At 43.4% G+C, this 23,108-nt stretch overlaps 1 protein-coding gene across 2 annotated transcripts in view; it reads right to left on the bottom strand.

Annotated features, from left to right (window-relative positions):
- LOC107388377 (YTH domain-containing protein 1) overlaps positions 1 to 20,425 on the bottom strand; it is a 34,878-nt gene extending 14,453 nt beyond the window's left edge. For both annotated transcript variants that reach the window (XM_070550653.1, XM_054732812.2), the window contains exons 1-2: positions 18,607 to 20,425; positions 15,427 to 15,589 (exon numbers count right to left, since the gene is read on the bottom strand). In XM_070550653.1, coding sequence (XP_070406754.1) covers positions 15,427 to 15,589; positions 18,607 to 18,875 — 432 coding nt within the window. In that variant the 5' untranslated portion in view covers positions 18,876 to 20,425. The remainder of the gene's footprint in view (positions 1 to 15,426; positions 15,590 to 18,606) is intronic.
- Between the last annotated feature and the right edge of the window lie 2,683 nt (positions 20,426 to 23,108).

Raw genomic sequence — 23,108 nt, 5'->3', positions numbered from 1 at the left:
ATCTCAAAAAATTAGAATATTCTGAAAAGGCTGAATATAGAAGACACCTGCTGCCACTCTAATCAGCTGATTTACTCAAAACACCTGCAAAGGCCTTTAAAAGGTCCCTCAGTCTTGTTTTGAAGGCACCACAATCATGGGGAAGACTTCTGACTTAACAGCTGTCCAAAAGACAATCATTGACACCTTGCACAAGGAGGGCAAGACACAAAAGGTGATTGCTAAAGAAGCTGGCTGTTCGCAGAGCTCTGTGTCCAAGCACATTAACAGACAAGCGAAGGGACGGAAAAAATGTGGTAGAAAAAAGTGTACAAGCTCTAGGGATAACCGCACCCTGCAGAGAATTGTGACGACAAACCCATTCAAAAATGTGGGGGAGATCCACAAAGAGTGGACTGCAGCTGGAGTCAGCGCTTCAAGAACCACCACGAGGAGACTCATGAAAGACATGGGATTCAGGTGTCGCATTCCGTGTGTCAAGCCACTCTTGAACAAGAAACAGCGCAAGAAGCGTCTCGCCTGGGCCAAGGACAAAAAGGACTGGACTGATGCTGAGTGGTCCAAAGTTATGTTTTCTGATGAAAGCAAGTTCTGCATTTCCTTTGGAAATCAAGGACCCAGAGTCTGGAGGAAGAGCGGAGAAGCACAGAATCCACGTTGCATGAGGTCCAGTGTAAAGTTTCCACCGTCAGTGATGGTGTGGGGTGCCATGTCATCTGCCGGTGTTGGCCCACTCTGTTTCCTGAGGTCCAGGGTCAATGCAGCCGTCTACCAGGAAGTTTTAGAGCACTTCATGCTTCCTGCTGCTGACCAACTTTATGGGGATGCAGACTTCACCTTTCAACAGGACTTGGCACCTGCACACAGTGCCAAAACCACCAGCACCTGGTTCAAGGACCATGGTATCCCTGTCCTTGATTGGCCAGCAAACTCGCCTGACCTTAACCCCATAGAAAATCTATGGGGTATTGTGAAGCGGAGGATGCAATACGCTAGACCCAACAATGCAGAGGAGCTGAAGACGACTATCAGAGCAGCCTGGGCTCTCATAACACCTGAGCAGTGCCACAGACTGATCGAGTCCATGCCACGCCGCATTACTGCAGTTATTGAGGCAAAAGGAGCCCCGACTAAGTATTGAGTGCTATACATGCACATTCTTTTCATGTTCATTCTTTTCAGTTGGCCAACATTAGAGAAACAAACATTTTTTCATTGGCCTTTAGAATATTCTAATTTTCTGAGATACCAGATTTGATGTTTTCATTGGTTGTCACCTATAAATATCAAATTTAAATGTAATAAACATCGGAAATACATTGGTCTGTGTGCATTGCATGAATATAATGTACAAGTTTCACGTTTTGAATGGAATTACTGAAATATTTTCAACCTTTTGATGATATTCTAATTTACTGGCCAGCACCTGTAGGCTTTGGTTACTGCACCTCAGGGACCTGCTAGATATCTCATGGGGCTTAAAGGAAATGTACAGTTGGATGTCATGTGCGTAAAGAAGGTGGAATATTCCTTAAAAAGAGTCCAGGATGTGCTGGAGAGGGAGCAGATAAAGGAGGAACAGTAGAAGCCCCAGCACAGAACCTTGTGGGGACACCATGGGCAAGGCAGGAAAGGCAGCAATGAGAAGTTTTAAAAAAAAATTCTCATTGCATAAGAATTAAACAGAAAACAAACATTCATAAATTAGAGGGAATCATTAAGTCTTCCGAGGTCTCTATGCAAGAAGAAATACAGAGCAAAATATATCAAGCTAAACTTAATGAAAATATTGACTAAAACAACTATTTTCAGCACAAAGACTGCAAATAGAAAATGTTGACTATGGTAGTAAATTAAGTAGATCTTTAGCTAACCAGTTGAAAATACAGATGAAACTTGAAAAAGTAGAATATGGTGCAAAAGTTCATTTTTGTCAGTAATTCTACTTAAATGTGAGATAGGTTCATTACATGCAAACCCAGATATTTCAAGCTTTTCTTTGCTATAATTGTGATGATTCTTACAGCTTATGGCAACCCTGCATTCAAAATTGCAAAATGGTTCAATAGTCTAGACATAAAGTATCACACTCTAATCAGCTATGGAGAATCTCAACCGCAAAAAGGCTTCTCTGCCGTGCTCTTCGCTGGACTTGCAAGATCACCAAATCCCTCGAGATTTCAAAAGTCACGGCTTGTTTATGTCATTCACCAATAAACTAAAAAGAAGGAAATCACATTTAATATTGCAGTTTGATGTCATATTTGTTGTTCTTCCCCACTGATTAAAGCCATGAAAAACACTGACACACTTCTCAATGCTGGGAGTAAATATGCCCTTTGGTCACATGTATCTTTGGTTTATGTAATCTACATAAATGTGAAATCAGATTGCTTCAGTAGTCTTTTACTTTGAAAATGATCAGGGGTTTTACATTGAAACCTATGTTAACTGCGAAAATGTGTCCCATAAGCGGCTCACAACAAAAACAGAACCCGATCGTTTCTTTAGAGGCTCAGTGTGGTGAGCTGCTTCTGGGAAGTGCTTCAAAATTTCCGCAGCACGACTGGTATTAAAATAATCCCTATAGACTATAATAGATTTTATTTGAAGCAGTGACATTCCACTGTCGTTGAGTGCCTTTGATGCTTTCAATGTGAAGTATGAGTGAGCCTTTAGATGGTCTCTCAAGTCTAAGTTGGATTACTGACATTAATGAACTTTGTCACTATATTCTAATTTCCCCATTTCCACCTGGACATAAAGAGAGAACAAATAGCCAAGTTTACCTGTGCGCATTTAATTGGATTGAACGCCAAATCAGATAAAAAATTCTGCATGTAAACATGTCAATCGGAGTGTTCTGATCCGATTCGGCCCGACTGAAATGAAATTACAATCCAACTGAGAGAGGTGGTTTTGTCCAATCCTCATTCAGATTGACGCGCATGTACACAGCCATTCAGGTTGTTGGAGTAAAATAATGCCCACTGCGCATGTGTGCAACCGCTAGCGAGCCTCCCCGCCGTCATTTAGACTGCCTGACTTAAAAAATGACGCCTAATTAACAAGTGCCGGCTTTTGAATTTGATGGCAAGCGTTCCCGTTTCAGTATATCTAATCCAGAACTTGCATTTTGTGGAAGTAAAATAAAAATCTGATTATTGCACAAATCATTCGACAAACTTGTCCAAGTCTGTACTGGAAACATGCAGATTCATTGCGGGATTTGCAGCACGGATCCCCGTTTCTGTGAATGCAGCAGCTGTTTCTGCAGCAGGTGGATGGAGACGCGCTCGTAAAGAAGACAGAGTAACGTCGGTTAATCAGAACTGGTTTAAGTTTAAGGAGGCTGATGTTGAGTAGAAAAACATCCTCAGTTAAATATTCTGGGCGACTATCTGTGTAAAAACACGTTAACATAGATGACCTGAGATGCGGTTCGTTTATTAACGCATGATGAATACTGGCTTCCAAACTTCCTGAGCATCTCGTTATTTAGTTTGAACCATTTTTCTCAAAAGTTTCAGCTGATTGATTGATTGCTTCCTCTGAGTTCAGCTTCACCGGCCATGAGATGCCACGCAGGGTCTGCAGGTTAGGTGTCTGAGGTGTGAAGTAATTCTTAAAACAGCTGTTTTGTCTGTAAATCACTCTCAGCGTTGCAGAGAGTCTTTGACTGGAGGTCAAAGGAGATTGTTTCAAAAGAGGCTTCTTTCCCGATTTGGCCGAATCGGGAGTCAGCTGGAAACTGAATCAATCGGGAAGTAATTCTTGTTTTATTAAACCACAATGTTGATAAATTTTGGCAAGTTTGGCAAATGAGAATTTGAATCATTTTGATGGCTTTACCAAACAGTCATCAGAAGACACGCCTTCTTCAGATACAAAGGTGGTAGGCACTTAGTGAATGAGAATGTTTTAACCCTCTCAGGCTCAAAATACGTTTTGATAAAAGGACGAACAACTAAGTCTGTCAGGGGTACTTCTGAGTTTAAAAATGCTCATGAAATACGTATGTGGAGTAACCAGGTAGGCTTTAATGTTGCAAATCTGCAATGCCTGCCTCCAGAGGGTCTAAACACTTATGTGAAGTGAATATTGACATCTTATTGTAATGTGTATGAGTGTAAATATTGATTAACTTGTTAAATCAAACACATACTGATGGTGTAGTTAAGATCTGAACTGGATCATTGTAAGAACAATATTCATTTTAAATTCATTTATTTGAGCACAGATTATTCAAACATTTGATTTAAACATCTTGTTTATTCATCACACATGATTATTTAAATTTATGAGTTGTAAAGTCCTGCAGGAGCTTCAAGTAGGTTCAGTTTTTATTAGGGTGAGGAATCAGCAGACTGGCTTTTATGCAGAGACTGCAGAACCTTTGCAGGAGACCTTGACAATTTTATGTCTTCTTGTGTACAAACAAGCACTGAGCAGAACTTTCTGGAATTGGAGGCCAGATAGGTTTATGTCTGCAAATGAAAGGTTATCTTGTGGTCAATTAGTTGAAAATTGACCTCTTGGATACATAACACACACACACACACACACACACACACACACACACACACACACACACACACACACACACAGGTGCTCACAAGGTATTCTCACAAGTATGAACTCAGGTATTTTCAGACACATTAACTTGGGTTGTGGTTGGCACTAAATACACTCTGAATTAATTATTACTGCCTGCTTTTCAGTAACATCATTATTGTTATGTATCCATATGTCGTTTGTTGCTGTAATATCTCTGTTCTGTTGTATTGTTTTGTCTTTTTTTTCTCTCTTTCTCAGCTCTAGATTATTTGCATATCTTGTTTTATTTTTATTTTTGTTGACTTTTTCCTCAACTCTCTTTCATTCTGCTTCCTCCGTTCCCTATCATTTCTGTCTCTGATGGGATTAAAAATAAACCAAAGGTGATACAAGTCAATTTTTTACATCAGGCAGGACATAATAACAAAAGCTTAATGCTCCCCTGTGAGAGTAAATCTGTAAAGCTTGGTTTTGCCACTCATACATCAATTGTGATTGCTGCTAGAAAAGACATGAAAAAAGACAAGTTATGTTGCTATTACCCAATCAGAGGCAAGATGTTCGGATGTCATAAATATTGATAAGTAAGACTCAGAGTCATACTCTGAAGGGTACTATACAAGTCATTTATCATTATAATTCATTATCACTTCTTCAACAAATTTCTACCCCCTGAAACAGCAGGGCCAGAGTTAATTGTTCACAGAAAACTACTCAAAAATCATTCATTCATACTGGAGACCAGAGCAAATTTAGCTTAAACCTTAGACAAGAATGGTAGCATGAAAATTGGCATGAGTTTGGACAGCACCGATGAATCAAGTTTATTCATAATGAGAAAAGGTTTTACTGTTGCATGTTTAAAGGAAGGAGATGAGGAGGAGATCACTAGATAAATGATGGCTAGAAAAACGTTGGGTTGAAAGTTAAAAGTTCAGTTTTCGTCATGTTGAGAAAATGGTGAAGGTTTGAGAGAGAGTGTTGGAGACTGTACAAGATCCATTGAAAGGAAGTATATGTGCAGAATGATGTCATCAGCATACCACTAGACATGAGAACTATACCAACATTAACACATTAAGTATTGAGTATTGACCCATGAGGACTCCCATAGATCAGAGTAGGAGGTTCAGACTCATGACTTTTACTCTGCAGGAACATCAGTATTTGTCTGTTTACTTTTATTTTTTGTCATTCATTTTTTATTAGGAAGTTGCACCAACAATATATATCAAACACTCAACAACAAACTTCATGTTTATAACATGTTACCAATTCAAAACCTACCCTTTCCATTGTTTCTCTGCATGTTCACTCTAGTTGGCAAGTAGTCCCTAAAGGTTACCTCTTAAGTCCTTCCAAGACGCTGTGGTATCTGAAGTTGCATTATTGATCCTTTCTGATAGCCGTCTCTCTTTCGTCTGGTTCAATATATTTTTCCATTCTTTCCATCCATCCATTTTCAGCTGGTTATTATAGTTGGGTCGCGGAGGCTGCAGCCTAAGCAGAGAAGCTCAGACTTCTCTCTTTCCAGCCACTTTGGCCAATTTTTCTGGGGGAATCCCAAGGCATTCCCTGGCTAGCCGAGAAACATAGTCTCTCCAGTGTGTCCTGGGTCTTCCCCTGGGTCTCCTCGTGGTTGGTCGTGCCTGGTAAACCTAATCAGGAATGTGCACATGAGGCATCCTGACCAGATGCCCAAACCCCCCTCAATCCACTCAATGTGGAGGAGCGGCAGGTCGATTCCGAGGTCCTCCCAGATGGCCTAGCTTCTCAATGTGTCTCTAAGGGTGGAGAAAAATCATTTTGGCCTCTTGTGTCCGTGATTTTGTTCTTTCGATCACTACCCAAAGCTCGTGACCATAGATGAGGGTTTGAATGTAAATCAACCGGTAAATCGAGAGCTTTGCCTTCTGGCTCAGCTCTCTCTTCACCACGACAGGCCAGTACAACGCCCGCATCACTGCAGACGCAGCACTAATCCGCCCATCAATCTCATGCTCAATCTTTCCCTCACTTGTGAACAAGACCCCAATTTACTCAAACTCCTACACTTGAGGGAGGACCTCGTCCCTGACCTAGAGAATTTATAGTTAAAGTCCTATTACTTGTCATACACACTGATGTCGGTGCGAAATTTGTTCTCCACATTTGACCCATTCCCTGGGGGAGCGGTGAGCTGCAGACACAGCTGCGCTTGGGAACCATTTGTTGATTTACCCCCCCCCCCCCCCCCCCCAATCCAACCCATTAATGCTGAGGTTTTTTTAAGTCTTTGGTATGACCCATGGGATTTGAACCCCAATCTCCCAGACTCAGGACGGACACATTTACCACAAAGCCACTGAGCTGGCAATCTACCCTTTTCTGATTCAAGACCCTGGTCTCAGATTTAGAGGAGCTAATTCTCATGTGAGCCACTTTACACTCGGCTGTGAACCACTCCAGCAAAAAGCTGGAGATCACTGTCTGATGAAGCCAACAGCACCACATCATCTGCAAGAAGATGAGACCTGATCTATGAGCCACCAAAATGAATCCCCTCAACACCTTGGCTGCACCTAGAAATCCTGTCCATAACAGTTATTAACAGAATCAGACAATGCGGACCAAGCTCTGACACCGGTCATACAGGGACCTAACAGCTCGTATCAAAGGGCCTGGTACCCCATACTTCTTTCTGGGTTAGGGAAAATGACTGCCAAATCATACATTTCAAATGTGGAGGGCTTTACTTAACACAAAAATAGCCCAAGGTGATCAGTGAACAGTGTGAGGTGGTATGTATGATACACAGAAACAAAACTCAGCACAAAAATGGTGGTTATGTTGACCATTCTGCTCAGTTTTATGGCTTTTTGTCAGACTAAACCAGGAAATGGCTGCAGTCGGCCAGGTGGCAGCCGGAAAGGTCTAGAGCAGGGATGTCAAACCAGTCGCCGAGGGCCGGTTTTCTGAATATTTTCATTGTTTCCCTGTTCTAACACAGTTGATTCACTTTCGCAGCAGCCCATCAAGTTCTCCATAAGCCTGTTAATCACCTGCTGATTGAAATCAGGTGTGTTGGAACAGGGAAAACACCAAAACGTGTGGGATAGTGACCCTCAAGGACTGGAGTTTGACACTTGTGCTGTTGCCGTTGATCGACTACTACCGAGGCAGATGGCTCACCTGATGGTGTGTCATTTGTTACCTAATCAATCTGAACTTGACCTAGTGTTTACTTCTCTACCTCTATTTATCTACAAACGTTCTTCTTCTCTATATTTATAGAATGCAAAAAGCACTACACTGCCACCTGGTGGATATGGACAATACACCAACCACGATTACAAACAGTCGTCCTGTCCCTGCAGCTGAAAAACACCCCCACAGCATGATGCTGCCACTGCCATGCTTCACTGTGGGGACTGTATTGGACAACTGATGAGCAGTGGTTTTCTCCACTCATGCTGATTAAAATTAAGGCCAAAAAAGATCTATCTTGGTCTCATCTGACCAAAGAATCTTATTTCTCACCATCTCAGAGTCCTTCAGGCATCATTTAACAAACTCCGTGCAGGCTTTCATGTTCCTTGCACTGACGAGAGACTTCTGACGGGTCACTCTGTGTGACTTTCCTAATCAAGTCCAATCAGTATAATCAAACACAGCTGGACTCCAATGAAGGTGCAGGACCATCTCAAGGAAGATCAGAAGAAAGTTGTCACGTTGCGGTGCTGGAGGACCCAAAATGCAGAAACCCAGGATAACACGAGGCAGAAGTTGAATAAATAAAATAAATCCTTTATTTTTAGGATGATCAACAACACAAATTAATCCAAAAACGCTGGGAGCCAAAGTCCAAAAATCCAGATGAAGATCTGGGTATCCAAATATTCAAAGGCACGAGAAGACTAAATCCAAATACGAGGGGCACTAGAAGACATGACAGAATTACAAACAATAGACAAGACAAGACAGACAAGACAGAGGCAAGACAGGGCTTAAATAACAGGGAGGAGTCATTAGGGAAATTGGCAGCAGGAGTGTGGAGTGGGCTAGAGGGAAGACAGGTGAATATAATTATCAAAATGGGAAAATAGAATCTGAGGAGGGCAAAATAACCTAAAAACTCTAAAACACAAAACTAAACCTGAAGACTGCGGGAAGGACTAACACACACACACCATCACACACAAATGCACAAATATAAACAGAACTGGGAAATGGACAAGCACACACACACACACAGAACTGGAGCAGGACACACCCATGCACGTCGAGCTGGGGACAAAGAGGCTGGGGCTACAAGGACACAGAATGTGAATGAAGACCTGGAGGGGCTGGGGATGAATGAGATGACACGAGAGCAGAGAGGAATGATTTTCAAGGCTACAACATAAGACACCTAACTGAGACGCAGACAAAGGACACATGAGGGCGCTAAGAGACACAAAAGGGAATCTAGAGAGGGATGGAGAACACCAGGAGGCACATGAAGGAAGGGGCAGACGCAGACAATGACAAAAGTTCTTCTTTTTTTAATAAATCTGCATACATTTTTTTAATTCTGCGTTTTTCTGTCAATATGAGGCGCTGTGTGTGCATTAATGAGAAAAAACATGAATTTAATTGATTTTAGCAAAAAGCTGTAATATAACAAAGAGTGAAAAATTGACAGGCGTCAGAATACCTTCCCTACCCACTTTATGTGAAAGAACAGAATCGAAAAAGAGATTCAATATATTTTGGCTGAGTGGTATCGTGGTAGTATGATGACGTCATCGGCAGGCACATGACCCCAGTCGGATCTGGAAACTACAGTCGGCATCGCATTCTCTCGATGGAATTAGCTGATGGACCATCAAAGTGTGAGGAGTCATGCCGAGGCTGCATGCTTTCTGCTCCACAAGAAACAACATTCAACGAAATGTATTTTTAAACTAGTGACAGTCACTGTGATATGATGTAAAACTACCTTGAAATGTATGTACTGTCACCTAGCGACAGGAAACTACACACTAACTTTAAGAAATCTAAATTCACTCCCCAAAACTTTGTTTTACTGAAACAATTCTTTATTTGTACAAAACTGAATTTTGAACAGTGATGGTTGCAGCTGACAACGTCATGTAAAACACTTGTTTCAATGGAAGAACACAATTTAATTATACTACCTGTGGGCTATTGCAGCTGTTAGTATCTAAATACACAAAGCTGAGCGAAGTGCCGCACACAGGCACCTCTGATACTCAGACTTTAGGGATCAGCTGTATGAAGGACGGAGCTGTTTGTTACTCGTGTTTGCTCTGTTTAATACAGGTGTAAGAAGAGAAGGAGAAGAACTTATTACGATAAGAAAGCCTCACATTCCAAACTCGATGTAGGGTAACAATAATGCGACCTCGGGGAAGCTGGCTAAGAAACTTTTGCCCAAATGGTCGGGTCCATACCTGATTACAGATAAGATCTCTCCGGTCGTGTATCAGATCAAGATCGCCGACAAAAACAAGGCGCCCGTCTACAAATGGGTACACAGGGACCATATCAAACTGCACAAGGGTCCCACAGATTTGGCCGATACCAACAACAACAATCCACCGACTTCAAAAGGGGGGTGATATATACGTCCCGTTGGTTCCACAGATTTCTGTCTCTGATGACACAAATTTGTTTGTTTGTGAGTGTGCATGGGTGTCTTTCCTGTTATACGTCACGTGCAGACTTAAGGTGTGTTGAGACGGACGTGCTGTGGGCTCCTGGAGGCAGGTAAACGGCCAAGTAACAGTGAGTGGGTTAGGCCACATAGTACTGTTGTCCAAAAATTTTGTTTTTTTATCTTTACTAATCATAATTCCTTAGGGGTACATTAACATAAACATGATTACTAACCACTGATTTACATTTTAGTACTGATTTACATTTCTGGTTTTTTTTATGGTACCTTTGACCAGTTGATTTTAACAGTGAATATTATGATTTTGACTATCAATTCTTTGATTTATCTCACAGGGCTATAACCAATTTTGCCCCTGTCCTGACAGCGTGTATTTCCAGTGAGGTTTCACTGATACCAGTTAGGGTTTCTTTCATTTTTCTGCTTCTCGCATCATCCCTTTTTGCACCTAACACAGACAGGGCTGCATCCATTTCTTCACTTAATGGGTAATTACACATGAAACTAACACATAGTACAAAAGGCACTAATAGAGTTAGGTTTTTAATTTTTTTTTGATGACATGAAATGCAATTTTGTCGTGTCTACATTGAAGTGCCTGCACTGTGCTCTCTCTCCTCTGCTGAGCTTGAGAGGATCCTGCTTCCTGGGGGTGGATCCGTGACTCGTCATCTGCATCGACTACTCCTGGGGGGTGCTCCGGCTCGTTGGCCTTGGACGACTGTGGTTCCGGCATGGCTGCTGGGACACCTCATTCGTTGGGATTACTGTCAACTGCTCTTCCCTTTTTGTGGATTACGATAAGTACTCTTTCAAAGTTCAGTTTTTATTTGGAATATTACCCTACCAGTGGATACAATGATCAATTTTTATTTGGAATATTACCCTACCTGTGGATACAACAATCGATTTTTAATTGGAATACTACCCTGTTCGTGGATACGTACAAGATTTGCTCCTGCTTTGCTTTATTGCACGTGAGGATATAAAGTTGCTGTTGCTTTGTTTATGGCTTCCATGGGGAATAATTAATAACCTGCTGACTTGTGTTCTTCCTGAGGAGTATGTGAGACTATTCTTCGGAGTGGGGTTCGTACCTCACCACTGATGGCTGTTCCCTTGGGATCGCATCCTGTTCTGTTGTCAAGATTCTTCATAACTTGGGTTTGTTCAACGACCAAGTGGTCTCTTGAAGGACCACATTGACCTTGAAAAGGGGGGATATGTAACGTTATGAAGTTCATTATTTTCAGCTCCACACAGCTGCCCCTGAACACAGTAACACCCGTGTAGAAAACGCCAAGGTCGGGTGTTCCTCAGACTGTTTACATTCCAGGAGAAGAGCCAGAAGGAGAAGAAGAACGCTTTTCAATAATCAAAGTACTTAATTTGTGATTAAAGCTAGTCGAAACAGATGTTGATCAATAATAATCAAGTGAATGATCTGTGGAATAAAGATGTCATGATTTATGTGTTTAATGAAAACAGGACTACTGCACAGACAGACTGACCCTCATCTCCATAGAAACGCATGACACATTGTTCCAACCAATCAGAGCTTTTGGCTGCCGCAAGAGAATCTGGCTTGTTGACTTAAAGTGTCCAATCCGCTTTACTAAAACTTATCAATAATTCAGAGATATAAAACAAGGCAACGCCATTTTAAGCTCAGTTCCATTTTGACTTCAGTTCTATTCACCGTCATCCCAAAGAGAAGCACAGCCTGGCCAGATGCGTTTTCTTCTTTAAACTAAGAACTGTGAAGTTGGAGATTTTCGTCGTTTAACAACCAGACGACATCCTTTCAAAATAAGAGCACCTGCTGACGCTGCCGATTGTTACCTGGGTCGACCCTTCAGACGGGCTTTGAAACGCTGCGATCGCTGTTTCGACCAGCTCCAGCGCACATCCGAGGTCTTCAGACCTGGCATTTCCTGATCTACCTGGGAGGCCCCCACTGGGTACGTACACGGCAAAATAGCAGCTCGTGTCATCACTTTATAAGCCTCGTGATATCTAGTCATAACAATCAGACTACCAGATTCAATGACGTCAGCCTAAAGATCCTGAACAAAACACACACACACGCACCAACACAACATCCAAATCCATTTTCATCCATCACAGAGTTAGTCCTGGTAGATTGTTAAGAATTTATAATTAAGAAATTAAAGATTCTTAAACGATCCCATCTCTCTCTCTTTTCTTGTCTCAAAGTCAATACAGAGTGTTTAATTAAACTCCCTGATGATAAAAACAGCCCATCTTCTGATTATAACAAGTGATCTACTTACAGTATATTAAAATACAACTCTAGATAGTTACATCACTCTATTTCTCTACACAGGTAAACAACACGTTTTAGGAGATGAACCTAAACACGGTGGCGGAAATAAACTGGTTTGGGTTTCCCTCATTGCCCCATGAACGATCAGCTGACTGGTCCAACCACCAAAGAGAAGGAGAAAAAAATGAGGCACCAAGCCGAAAACCAGACTTGAGGTGAGGTTGTATTTGTAGCAAGCCACTGCCAAAGACTGGAGAATTGCTACACAATCAACACAACATCGTTTGCTGAAACCTTGGAGGCTAACTGGGTGACTGGTGGTGCAGTCGTGCCTGCAGAACTGGATGAACTTTGTGCAATGAACATTTGAAGTGAGCTGTTCAAAGAGATGATTTAACCCTCTCAGGCTCAAAATAAGTTTTAATGAAAAGAAGAACAACGAAGTCCTTCAGGGGAACTTCTGAGTTAAAACTGCTCATGAAATACATATGTGGAGTAACCAGGTAGGTAGGTTTTAACTGTTGCACATCTGCAACACCTGCCTCCAGAGGGTTAAACATGACCACCTCACTGACACTGGTGACCTTGGAATAATCTCCAACGACAACAGGTCTGTTTAGGTATGAGCTGCTGAGCTAGCAATTAACCCAATCATCACTGGAGCTGTGGGGCTGGTGACATGTACCACCAACACTGCTAGGATGGTTAAAACATTTTAACTGTTGTTTTTGCCCTTGCTAGTGTTGGACAGTACTCTGACATCTTCTTCATCTGGTCTGGGAATGGATCTGAGGTGGACAAGAAGGCACTGGCAAGAGCATTCAGACCTGCTCAGGAAATGAGCACCAACAGAACAGAATGACGGACCCTGCCCAGCCAGCTCATGGACTATTCACCTTCCTTCCTTCAGGCTGAAGACTGAGCTGCTTCAAAGCCTGGACAACATGACTGAAGAACAGCTTGTCCCCTGAGGGTCATGACCTTTGTTCTTCGAGTTGTCCTTTGTGTTTAGTTCACTATGATATGGTGTTAGATGTGTGCTGATAAACACATGAATGTAAGTTCATCCAGGTTACATCCACAGGCAGAAGATGCATCATGTAATGATAGAATTGTAGCTCAAGGCAGATTTTTAAGAGGTTTTTAAGTCATTCTGGAGTGTGTTTCTGTGTAAACGTTAAAAAAATATGACTGCTGTAGCTTCCTGAACAGTTTGGAGGAATGGGCTTCACGTCAGACAACACCATTGAGCAGAAAGCAGCTAAAATTAAAGATGATGTCATTTAAAAATGGCTCAAATCTTTTCAAAACTTTATCATCACTATGTTGCTAACCTTTACTCCAGCGTAAAGCTGTCATCACATGACTATTCACACAGTAATTATGGTTATTCGTAGGAGTAGACATCGACAGCAGGTACAAGTACTGCTGCCAGCCAGAGTTTCTCCGTGTGTTTGCTGAGATGAAAACTGACGGTTCATAAATAAAGTCGCACATGAAGATCTGGACTATTTTACGTACAATACTTTAAATGATAAAGAGGCCACATTTGTGTAGCATCTTTCAGAGAGGACTCCAAAGCACTTTACACTACAGTGTCGATAGATGAACCCAAATCATAACCAGTCTGTAAAAATGTACAAATGAAATACAAAACAGCAGGAAATAATTGGAATACTGTCAGCTCTGGGTTGAGACACGTCTGTTATATTTTCATTATTCTTTTTTAACAGGAAGACACCATAAGAACATTAATTCTCTCACACTGCAAACACTGATTTTCTAGAACGTAAAAAAGTCTTGTTTTAGTCATTTTATTTTTAGCCATGATGTCATCTCCCTGAATGTAGCTTTTCACGGTCGCTTGCATGAAACGATTGTCAGGAGTTAATCAAGAACATGCTGCGGTTTATCATATGGGAGCACTGGACGCTTAATCTACTTTAAAATATGTTTGTCAGTGAGAAGGAGACCGGTAAATCATCTCAACACTGTCTTCCAGTCCATCATGAGAAGTTTAAAGACCGTTAAATCAACACTTGACACTATTTGGCTTTTTTTTCAGCCAGACTTGAATCATCATTGAATTTTGAGAAGGAGAACAGCTGTGAAGACAGTAATGAAGTGACTGAGTCTATAAAGACAAAATCACCACCTGATTTACACCCACTACACACAACTTAAACATAAATCCAAAATATTTTCAAAAAGTCTTTAGATAATCCCAGCTAATCTCCCAGCAGTCATTTCAGTGTTTTTCTTGCTGTGTTGGTCACTCTGAGGTCTTTCTGGTCAGCTCAGAGGAACATTTCTGCTACCACAAACTTCAAGTAAAGCACAAACAACAAGAGAAAAGGACATTTTGATTTCCTAAAGGTTTTGTGTGAGGAGGGATTATCTGCTTTGTGGTGGAAAACCACTTTTTCCAGCAGTTTTAAATTAATATTTGTTTTTCTTTTTTTTCAGAAGATAGAAATTCAAATATCAAATATTTAGAATAAACCATGCTTGTTGTGATCTGATTCTGGGTGGGGGTGGACCTAAATATTAGCAAAATTCTGATGGTTTTACACAGGACTCTATGAAAATAAGACACATATTAAATGTTTATTTTTATTTCAGTGAAGACAACAACATCATATTTAAGACGTGCTTTTCCAAATATGCACTGAAGGCATCAGAAACACAAATTTAACCGTCACCACAACTAAAAATTACACTATCTCAGCAATACTAGTTGTGTGTACCAAAGTACCTCAAAATCATTACACCAAACTAACAGAGATTACGCAGGCTGTTCTGAGCTCCAGCAAAGAGAACCCAGCAGCACGAGAACCTCTCTCCAAAACATCATAATCGTGATCTTTGCGCTAATTAAAGGGTTTTGATGTTATCCTCATGCAGCTCTAGGTGCGTAATTTACCTTTGTCGGGAGGAATCCAAGAGGGGCAGGGTGCGCTGTTTCTGGTAGCAGCCGCTCCTCGGTGCGTGTTTCCAGAACGGGGCTCACCTCTCCTCCCTGGCAGCGGCAATAGGCTCCATAGCCTCCTTTACTATGTTGTGTTTTGGTGCTTTTTTTTAATTGTCTGTAAGACAGAAAAACATTAAAAACAGTCTTTAGGTGCTGCAGGCCAGGCCAGCAGGAAGTGACGGGACTAAATCCAAAAGCATGCATCAAACTGCCCGAAATAAATAAAACTGACGATCTACCTCAGATTTTTGAGGCGGGCGGCTTATTTTAACGTCACCGGCATCCTCACGTAGAGGGCAGAAAGCAGCCCCGATATCCCGAGACGGGACTCGGTGTTCCTTTGATGTTTAAAAACGCATATATGCGCAGAAGGGTCAGGGGTCAACTCCTTTTCCTTCTTTCATTCTGTTTTAAAAACTTGGGCGTTACAGTGGCGTCACTTTTATATTTACACGTTGGTAAAGTTCATTTTCGCAGCACGAGCGCAGGTATAGAGCCTCCGTAGAACACCTGAGAGAACAGAGGGTGTCCCTTTGTGTCCCACCCACAAGGGCCCCAAACAGGTGTGAAGCCAGAGGAGAGCCGGCTTGTCTTCCTCTCCTCTCGTTTTTGATAAAGGTTTTTACTTCGCCGCGTTCGGGAATGGCTACTTTTTTACTAAAAATATGTTTTCTCACGTGTTCGTCATCGTTTAATGATACGCAACAGTAACGGGACAGCTGAAGGGAACCGGATGTGAAGTTCGAGGAGGCTTTTTTCTCGGGACTAAACTGATTTAAATCCCCTTCAAGGTTTTTTACTTCATCCAATAATTGTGTCTATTTTCATCTCTGGCTTTTATTTTCGTGATTTGATAACATTATGCTGCTAGAGGCAAGAGATGTGTCTGCTGCATGACTGGAGAGCGATGGCTGCATGAGGCTGATTTTTTCATTGTGTCTGTTTCTCTCCAGGTGAAGGGTCAGTGTGTGTGTGTGTGTGTGTGTGTGTGTGTGTGTGTGTGTGTGTGTGTGTGTGTGTGTGTGTGTGTGTGTGTGTGTGTGACACACAGAAATTTTCTTTCCTGGTTCAGGTGGTCGGGGAATTCCCTTGCACGCAATTTATTTACAGGTGTGTGCATGTGCATTATTTTGTATAACTGCTTATGCATTGGGACATAGGGACAAAGGGGAGTTTGGTGACGTACAGGTAAATTAGCGCCCCACCCCTTGAAACACACACGCGACCCTCCACGTGCAAATTGCATGGGTCTCCCTGTGTGTGTGTGTGTGTGTGTGTGTGTGTGTGTGTGTGTGTGTGTGTGTGTGTGTGTGTGTGTGTGTGTGTGTGTGTGTGTGTGTGTGTGTGTGTGTGTGTGTGAGTGACTTGGTGACTTGATTGTTTTGACTGAAGAGAACAAGAGTTTCAGCAAAACTTGTCATTGACGTGGCGTCAGAGCTTCGCCACATAGAGAAGAAAACTGTTGAGTGTGTGTGTGTGTGTGTGTGGGGGGGGGGTTACAACCATAGGGATGGAAAGAACAACCATAACAAAAACGTCACTGCTGTGGCGGCAATGGCAAGGTTAAATAAAGGAAAGAATGAAGGAAGAGAGAAGTCCTTTCAGAATAGTAAAATTCCACAAGTGGGGCCGTCTTCTGTTGTGGAAGTGTCGGCGCGGTGAGTGCGTCCTCCGCAAATGCTTTTTGGGGTAAGGGCTTCCCATGTTAATAGTTATGAACAGCAAGCCCAGACCGCAAAAAGATTTGTGAAGGACATGATTCGCTGCTGATGTCGTCCGGAGATTCCGTGACTGGAGCTGAATTCTCATCTCTTTCCTGAGGATTTATCTCCCATCCTGATTCGCTCGATTGTATCTCCAACCCGAGGCAGGTCTGTTCCTCCAGCGCAGCAAAACAGAGGAGAGGATGGATGGAAGAGAGAGGAAGAGGAAGAAGAGGCGTCTCCGGTTGCTGCCGTTGCAGCTGAGAGCTGTCCAAGGTCCTTGCGCTTCCCTTCTCCCCTCTCAACCATCCCTCTCTCCCATTGGATCCCCCCTTCCCTATGAATATCTTCCTTACCCAAACGCCAGGACGTGCAAAAAGTCCGTGTGGTGACTGGGAGCTGTGTGTCGGTGCGTTTTGTTGTCAGTGCTCTCTCTCTCTCTCTCTCTCTCTCTCTCTCTCTCTCTCTCTCTCTCTCTCTCTCTCTCTCTCTCTCTCTCTCTCTCTCTCTCTCTCTCTCTCTCTCTGTGTGTGTGTGTGTGTGTGTGTGTGTGTGTGTGTGTGTGTGTGTGTGTGTGTGTGTGATATTCTCTGCTCCGTGCTGTGACTCCCTATAGTAACGCTCTGACTGTCTGCAGCAGCTTCAGAGCTCTGGCTGAGGAGGGAGCAAGGCTGTAAACTGCTGGCAATAAATAGAGAACAAGCAGGGATCTTATTGGAGCAAACCAAACCTCGTCATCAACCAATCGGTGTCTTGCTCATATCAGGACCCCTCTTTTTTAAAATAATAATTAATATTAAAGGACATGGAAAAAGATGGAAAAGATTCTGACTGTATGTCAAAATGAACATCCAGTAGGACAGAAAGTGTTGTTTATTTTGTTTTGTTCTCACTGAGTCCCAGGCAGGCTGAGATTGTGAGTGACAACAAACAGTAATAATAGTAAAACTGAATGGTTGGTTTCAGCCTCATCACAGCATGAGGAATTAGAAAATAGAGATGTGGTTGGACAAGCCGTCACAACACATCCACTGTTTTCTAAAAAGAGACAAAAGAGTTCAGCAAGAAAACACCGCAAAAGAAAAATAAATAAAACAATGTGAGGGAGGGAGGTGGGAAGGGGGAGTCTCCAAACCACAAACCCAGCCCGGGAACTCACTTCCCACAGGTTTTTAGTTTAAAAACATACAACAACAAACATCCCAATAAAAGTAAACAATAACAACAAGAATATCATCAGGATCAACTTCAGATTTACCTTCAATCAAAATAAGAGGTTCTGTTTGGGTAAAGTCAAAACAATAGAAACTTACCTCCCTTTTTTCTTTTTCCTGAACCCTTTCATCAGCAACAAGTCCCCCCCCCCCCCCCCCCCCCCCACCGCTCCACACACACACACACACACCAGGAGACCTGCAAGTTACTGTACCGAGGTAGAGGGTGGGTCACGATCTCGGTCCGGACCCCCTCTCCAACTCCCCCACTCTTGATGTCAAATTCCTCTTCTTCTTCTTCTTCTTCTTCTTCTTCTTCTTCTTCTTCTTCTTCTTCTTCTTCTTCTTCTTCTTCTTCTTCTTTTTCTTCTTCTTTTTCTTCTTCTTCTTCTTCTTCTTCTTCTTCTTCTTCCCTCTCTCTCTCTCCCTCTCTCTCTCTCTCTCCACCCCTTGCTTGACCATCCCTGATGAAACTCGTCTGCATTCATGCAGGCTGCCAGCATGCCAACAGGCAGCAGCTCACACTAAAAACAAGCTTTAAGGTGGAAAAGGCGAGGCTCGGGATTGACTGGAGGAGATAGGGTAGTGGCTACAGCCCACCCCAAACCAGAGAACCCCTTACCCCTTCCCTCCTCGCGATCCCTCCTCCCCCACCAGAAGGTGAGACTATGTGGTTATTTCTGGTTTTGTTTTTTATTGGGTGATCTTTTTATTTGCCACCTAGTCAGTCACGATTCTCCCCCACCGTCTGCACTGCACAGCGACTGCCTCTCCTGACGCAGCCAACGCGCACATGACTCACTTTAGTAGTCACGACTCGGGAATCCGGGCTTTTTCCTCCGAAATGACATGCTTTTCGTTACATTACTGAGCATAAATGATGTCCCTCGAATCGATCTCCGCACATTTTGAGTAACGAAGAATGGAAGTGTGTGTGTGTGTGTGCGCGCGCGCGCGCGCGCCTGTGTATAGGTGGAGCATTGTATCGCAAGTGACGTACGGAGGAGATTTTGCATGACAAAGACAGGCCGTTGATGTTTTTAATCCTCCTTTGGCTCTGAAGACTTGCTGCTTGCTTGCAAAATAGTTGGAACATATTTCCAAAGTTGTTCACTGGTTGGGGTCGCAGAAAGGGAACTGACTGCAGAGCTGTGCAGCAGATGCCCAAGCCCCTTCATCCGCTCCCCGCTTATAATTAAAAAGGTGATTCCTCCAAACTCTTGAACGCAACGTCTTTGGTTTCGTGTGCGCGCTCCACAGAAAGAAAAGTCTTCATAACAATATTGCAAACGTGTCCCCAGCAATATTCTGATAGCTGTTACATCATGCCAAGGTTGGACTGGTGTGGAGATCTAATATTTTTTGGAAATAATTCACGTAGGCGTCGTCTAATCAGGAAAAAATCCCTCAGTATGGTGAGGCTACTTAATTAAATTAAGGGGTAAATAAATCTTCTGGTTTCCAGATACAACAACTGACCACAGTCTGCAAGTGCACGCACGCACACACGCGCGCGCACGTTCTGGAGACTACAGCCCTCTGCTGCCGCTTGGTGTGGTTTCAGCACCATTGTTGCTGGAAAGCTCCGGGCTTCCCCGTGCAGTGCGCTATATTTGGTTCTACTGCAACAACCGCTTCTCCTCTTCCTCTTCGCATCTTCATCCTCGTTCATTGCTTTTCTCTATCACTCTTCTTTCACAGCAAGATAACGGTGGGGAAATGCGTCCTATAACATTCAGCGGAAAAGGGTTCCCCTCGCTTAGATGGGAAGGGAGAAGAAACGTGATGGAGACTCAACGGCGCCAACAAACAAAGACATTTTTGCACTAGCTTATTTACTAAAAGGGACTTCCTACTCTGCAGGAAGGGCTGCTACGACTCTACAGTCAAAGCGTGCCAATTAAATCCATGCTCACGACTGGGAGTGAAGTGAGTGCGCGCATGAGACAGAGCAGGAGGTAAAACGAGGGAGAATGGGCACCGGGAAGCATGCAAAAAGTACACAGGATTAAACATTTCGTGTGCAAATCACTCACTCACCATAGCTCAGGCGCACTCTCGTTCTAAACAGCAGAGAGAGAAGTACAAAGAACAGGAGAGTTTAGTGTTTTTAAAACAGCAGCAAGATTCAGTCCTCAATTTGTTTTTATGCAGGCTTACAGTTGCACGTCCAAGTTGGATCGCCTCCTTTTCATACAAGTGAACCCCGTCTGTCTATTTCTGGTGCGCGATCAAAACTATGCTATTTTTAGGTCTCAGACACTCACGAAGGAACAGCTTAGGGTTGTTACGTGAAATGCATGAAATGTAAATCAATGTTGCCTCTCCAACTCTGCCCAGGAGCCTCGGTTCCTATCCGTTGCACCAATGCAGACATCTTTTTTTAATCCTGCAGCTGTGCGTCCTCCTTTAAACACTTTCCTCCCCAACAACTAAAACCTTTGGATCAGCAGCAACACGGTGTCTTGCCGCCCTCTTCAGAAGCTTCTGGTCCCAGTGTTTCAACATCTGAAACTCATGAACTCCAAAATATGTCCAGAGAAGGCAATCCCGGCGCTCCAGGAGGGCATTTCTTTCATGTTTTAGTCGAAAGAGCGCAGTAAAATAGAGTAATTAAGCTGTGCTGACGGGGAGGTGGGGGTAAATAAATAAAAAGCCATTTTATGTTGAAGGGCTGCGTCAGTTACTAGGCATTGACGTCACGTTTAGATTTTCTCACTTTCCAACCATAGCCTGATTAAAGAGCGCCGCTCTGCGCTCCGCTCCTCCAAAATGTGCCAAGGAGGAGAAAAAGGAACCAGAGCATACAGAGGTGGAAACTGCAGTTCTGGAGCAGGTTCTATGGGGAACAACCCTCTGGTAAACGCTGGGGCTCCTGGGTTTCCAGCGAGCAAGCCATCCAGACTCACCACCCACGGATACGACCCCACATACAGCGCGCGCTTGTTCATAAAATGCAGAGATAAAACTCCTTCCACATCTTTCAGTGTGTAACATCTGACGCCCCCCACACCCTCCTCTGTCCGGACAGAGCCTGGAGGAAACGGGACAGACCGGGCTGAGGCATTAAGGATCCGCTGAGCGGCGCTGGGAAGTCGGTGTGAGGAGGGAGAAGGGCTGCGCCCATCGCTGCTATTTTTATCCCTGCCCGTAGGCCAACTATATATCCGTGGCTGACACGCGCGCGCGTACACGCACACACGCACGCGTTACAAACGAGGTGCAATTGTAAAAGAGACATTTTATGCAGACAAACACTAAACTGAGCAAGTCACCACTAAATTAGGTGCAAAAGTACCCCACTTGTAAAATCACTAAACAACCAGAGGCATCACAGGGATGCTGTATGTGTAGTGCGCCCTGATCACCGCGTGGTGCCGCCACAACCAGCTCGAGAGCCTGAGTCCACCCCCCCCCCCCCCCCCCACCCGCACTTCCAAAACGTACGTCCTGACTCCAACATGTTTTAGTCCCCACCACCACGTCCATCCGATTCCGTCCCATAAATAAAAATCGTAACGCAGAGGGGTTTAGACTAAACCAGTGGACCACTGAGGCCCACGCTGATAAAATGTTAGAATCAGACAGGTCCATCTTGCGTCCTGCAGTCAAATATGTTTCCGGTCAAAACATATGGATGTTGTTCTAAAGAACTATTGGCAATGAAAATTGTGTCAGAAAAGCAAATTGTCCGAGAAAATATATAAAATGTTCATTTCGTGGGGATTTTATTTCCCTTCAGAAGCTAAAAATACTTATTAGGACTGAATCGTGACATTTGTTGTGTGGCATCTTCTAACATGCACCATCCCACCAAGTAAATCTAAATGTATATTTTTGGATCTGCTAGTAAAACCAACACAAGATTCAGACCAAAGAAAATCAGTTGAATTATTGTTTTTCCATCTTCACCCAAAGTATTAAGCTAAAGCGGGAACTAAAACCAAACCTGGACAACAAATGACAAAGATCCTCCTCTCTGTGTCCATCCATTAGTTGTCTATGGCGTTTAAAGCGTGCCACAACCCGTGCACGCGCATTGGGTCCACAGCGCGCGTGTGAACGGGACTCGCGAGCGCAAATATACATGGCAGCGCGCGTGTGAACGGGACTCGTGAGCGAAAATATACATGGCGAGAGGTCATTTGTGCACTGAGAGGGAGCAAACTGTGTCTGTGAGCGCACAAGGATGTGCACAAGTGACAAACCTGCGTGCGCGCGTTGTCAACGAGCACACGGCAGAGGAAAACGTGCGCGCGCGGCAGCCTCTGTGCGCGCTCGGCAGCCTCTGCGCGCTCGGTTTCTGACTCCTGCTCGCTCGGCTGTAAGGGCTTTTGGCACTCTGGAGCCGTGGCCTGTGGCAGATCTTGTCTGTCCTCTGATTGGTTAGTTCACCCCGCACTTTACCCTCTATCTATATAAAAAAGTCTGATGTTCAGTAGTTGCTGGCATAGCTCAGCTGGGAGAGTGGGTGACTCTCGCCCCAGAGGATCCAGGTTCGAGTCTGGGCAAGGAAAATGCAGTAGGCGTCATGTTAATTTTTCTTAATTTCAGGTATTTTACAGTTGTGACCATTCAACTGTCATTAAACGTCCGAATGTTTGCTGGGCAGTGTTTTAAAAAGTGCACATAAGCTAGATGGTTTTAACCATATAAAATTACATTTTTTGTGATACTGGAAAAATACATACTGAAATAAAACTACTGATTGAAAACT

Source organism: Nothobranchius furzeri, chromosome 4 (assembly GCF_043380555.1).
Source record: "Nothobranchius furzeri strain GRZ-AD chromosome 4, NfurGRZ-RIMD1, whole genome shotgun sequence".
Taxonomy (NCBI): Eukaryota; Metazoa; Chordata; class Actinopteri; order Cyprinodontiformes; family Nothobranchiidae; genus Nothobranchius; species Nothobranchius furzeri.
Note: the sequence above shows the minus strand (reverse complement) of the source record. Positions and strands in the feature narration are given on the sequence as shown.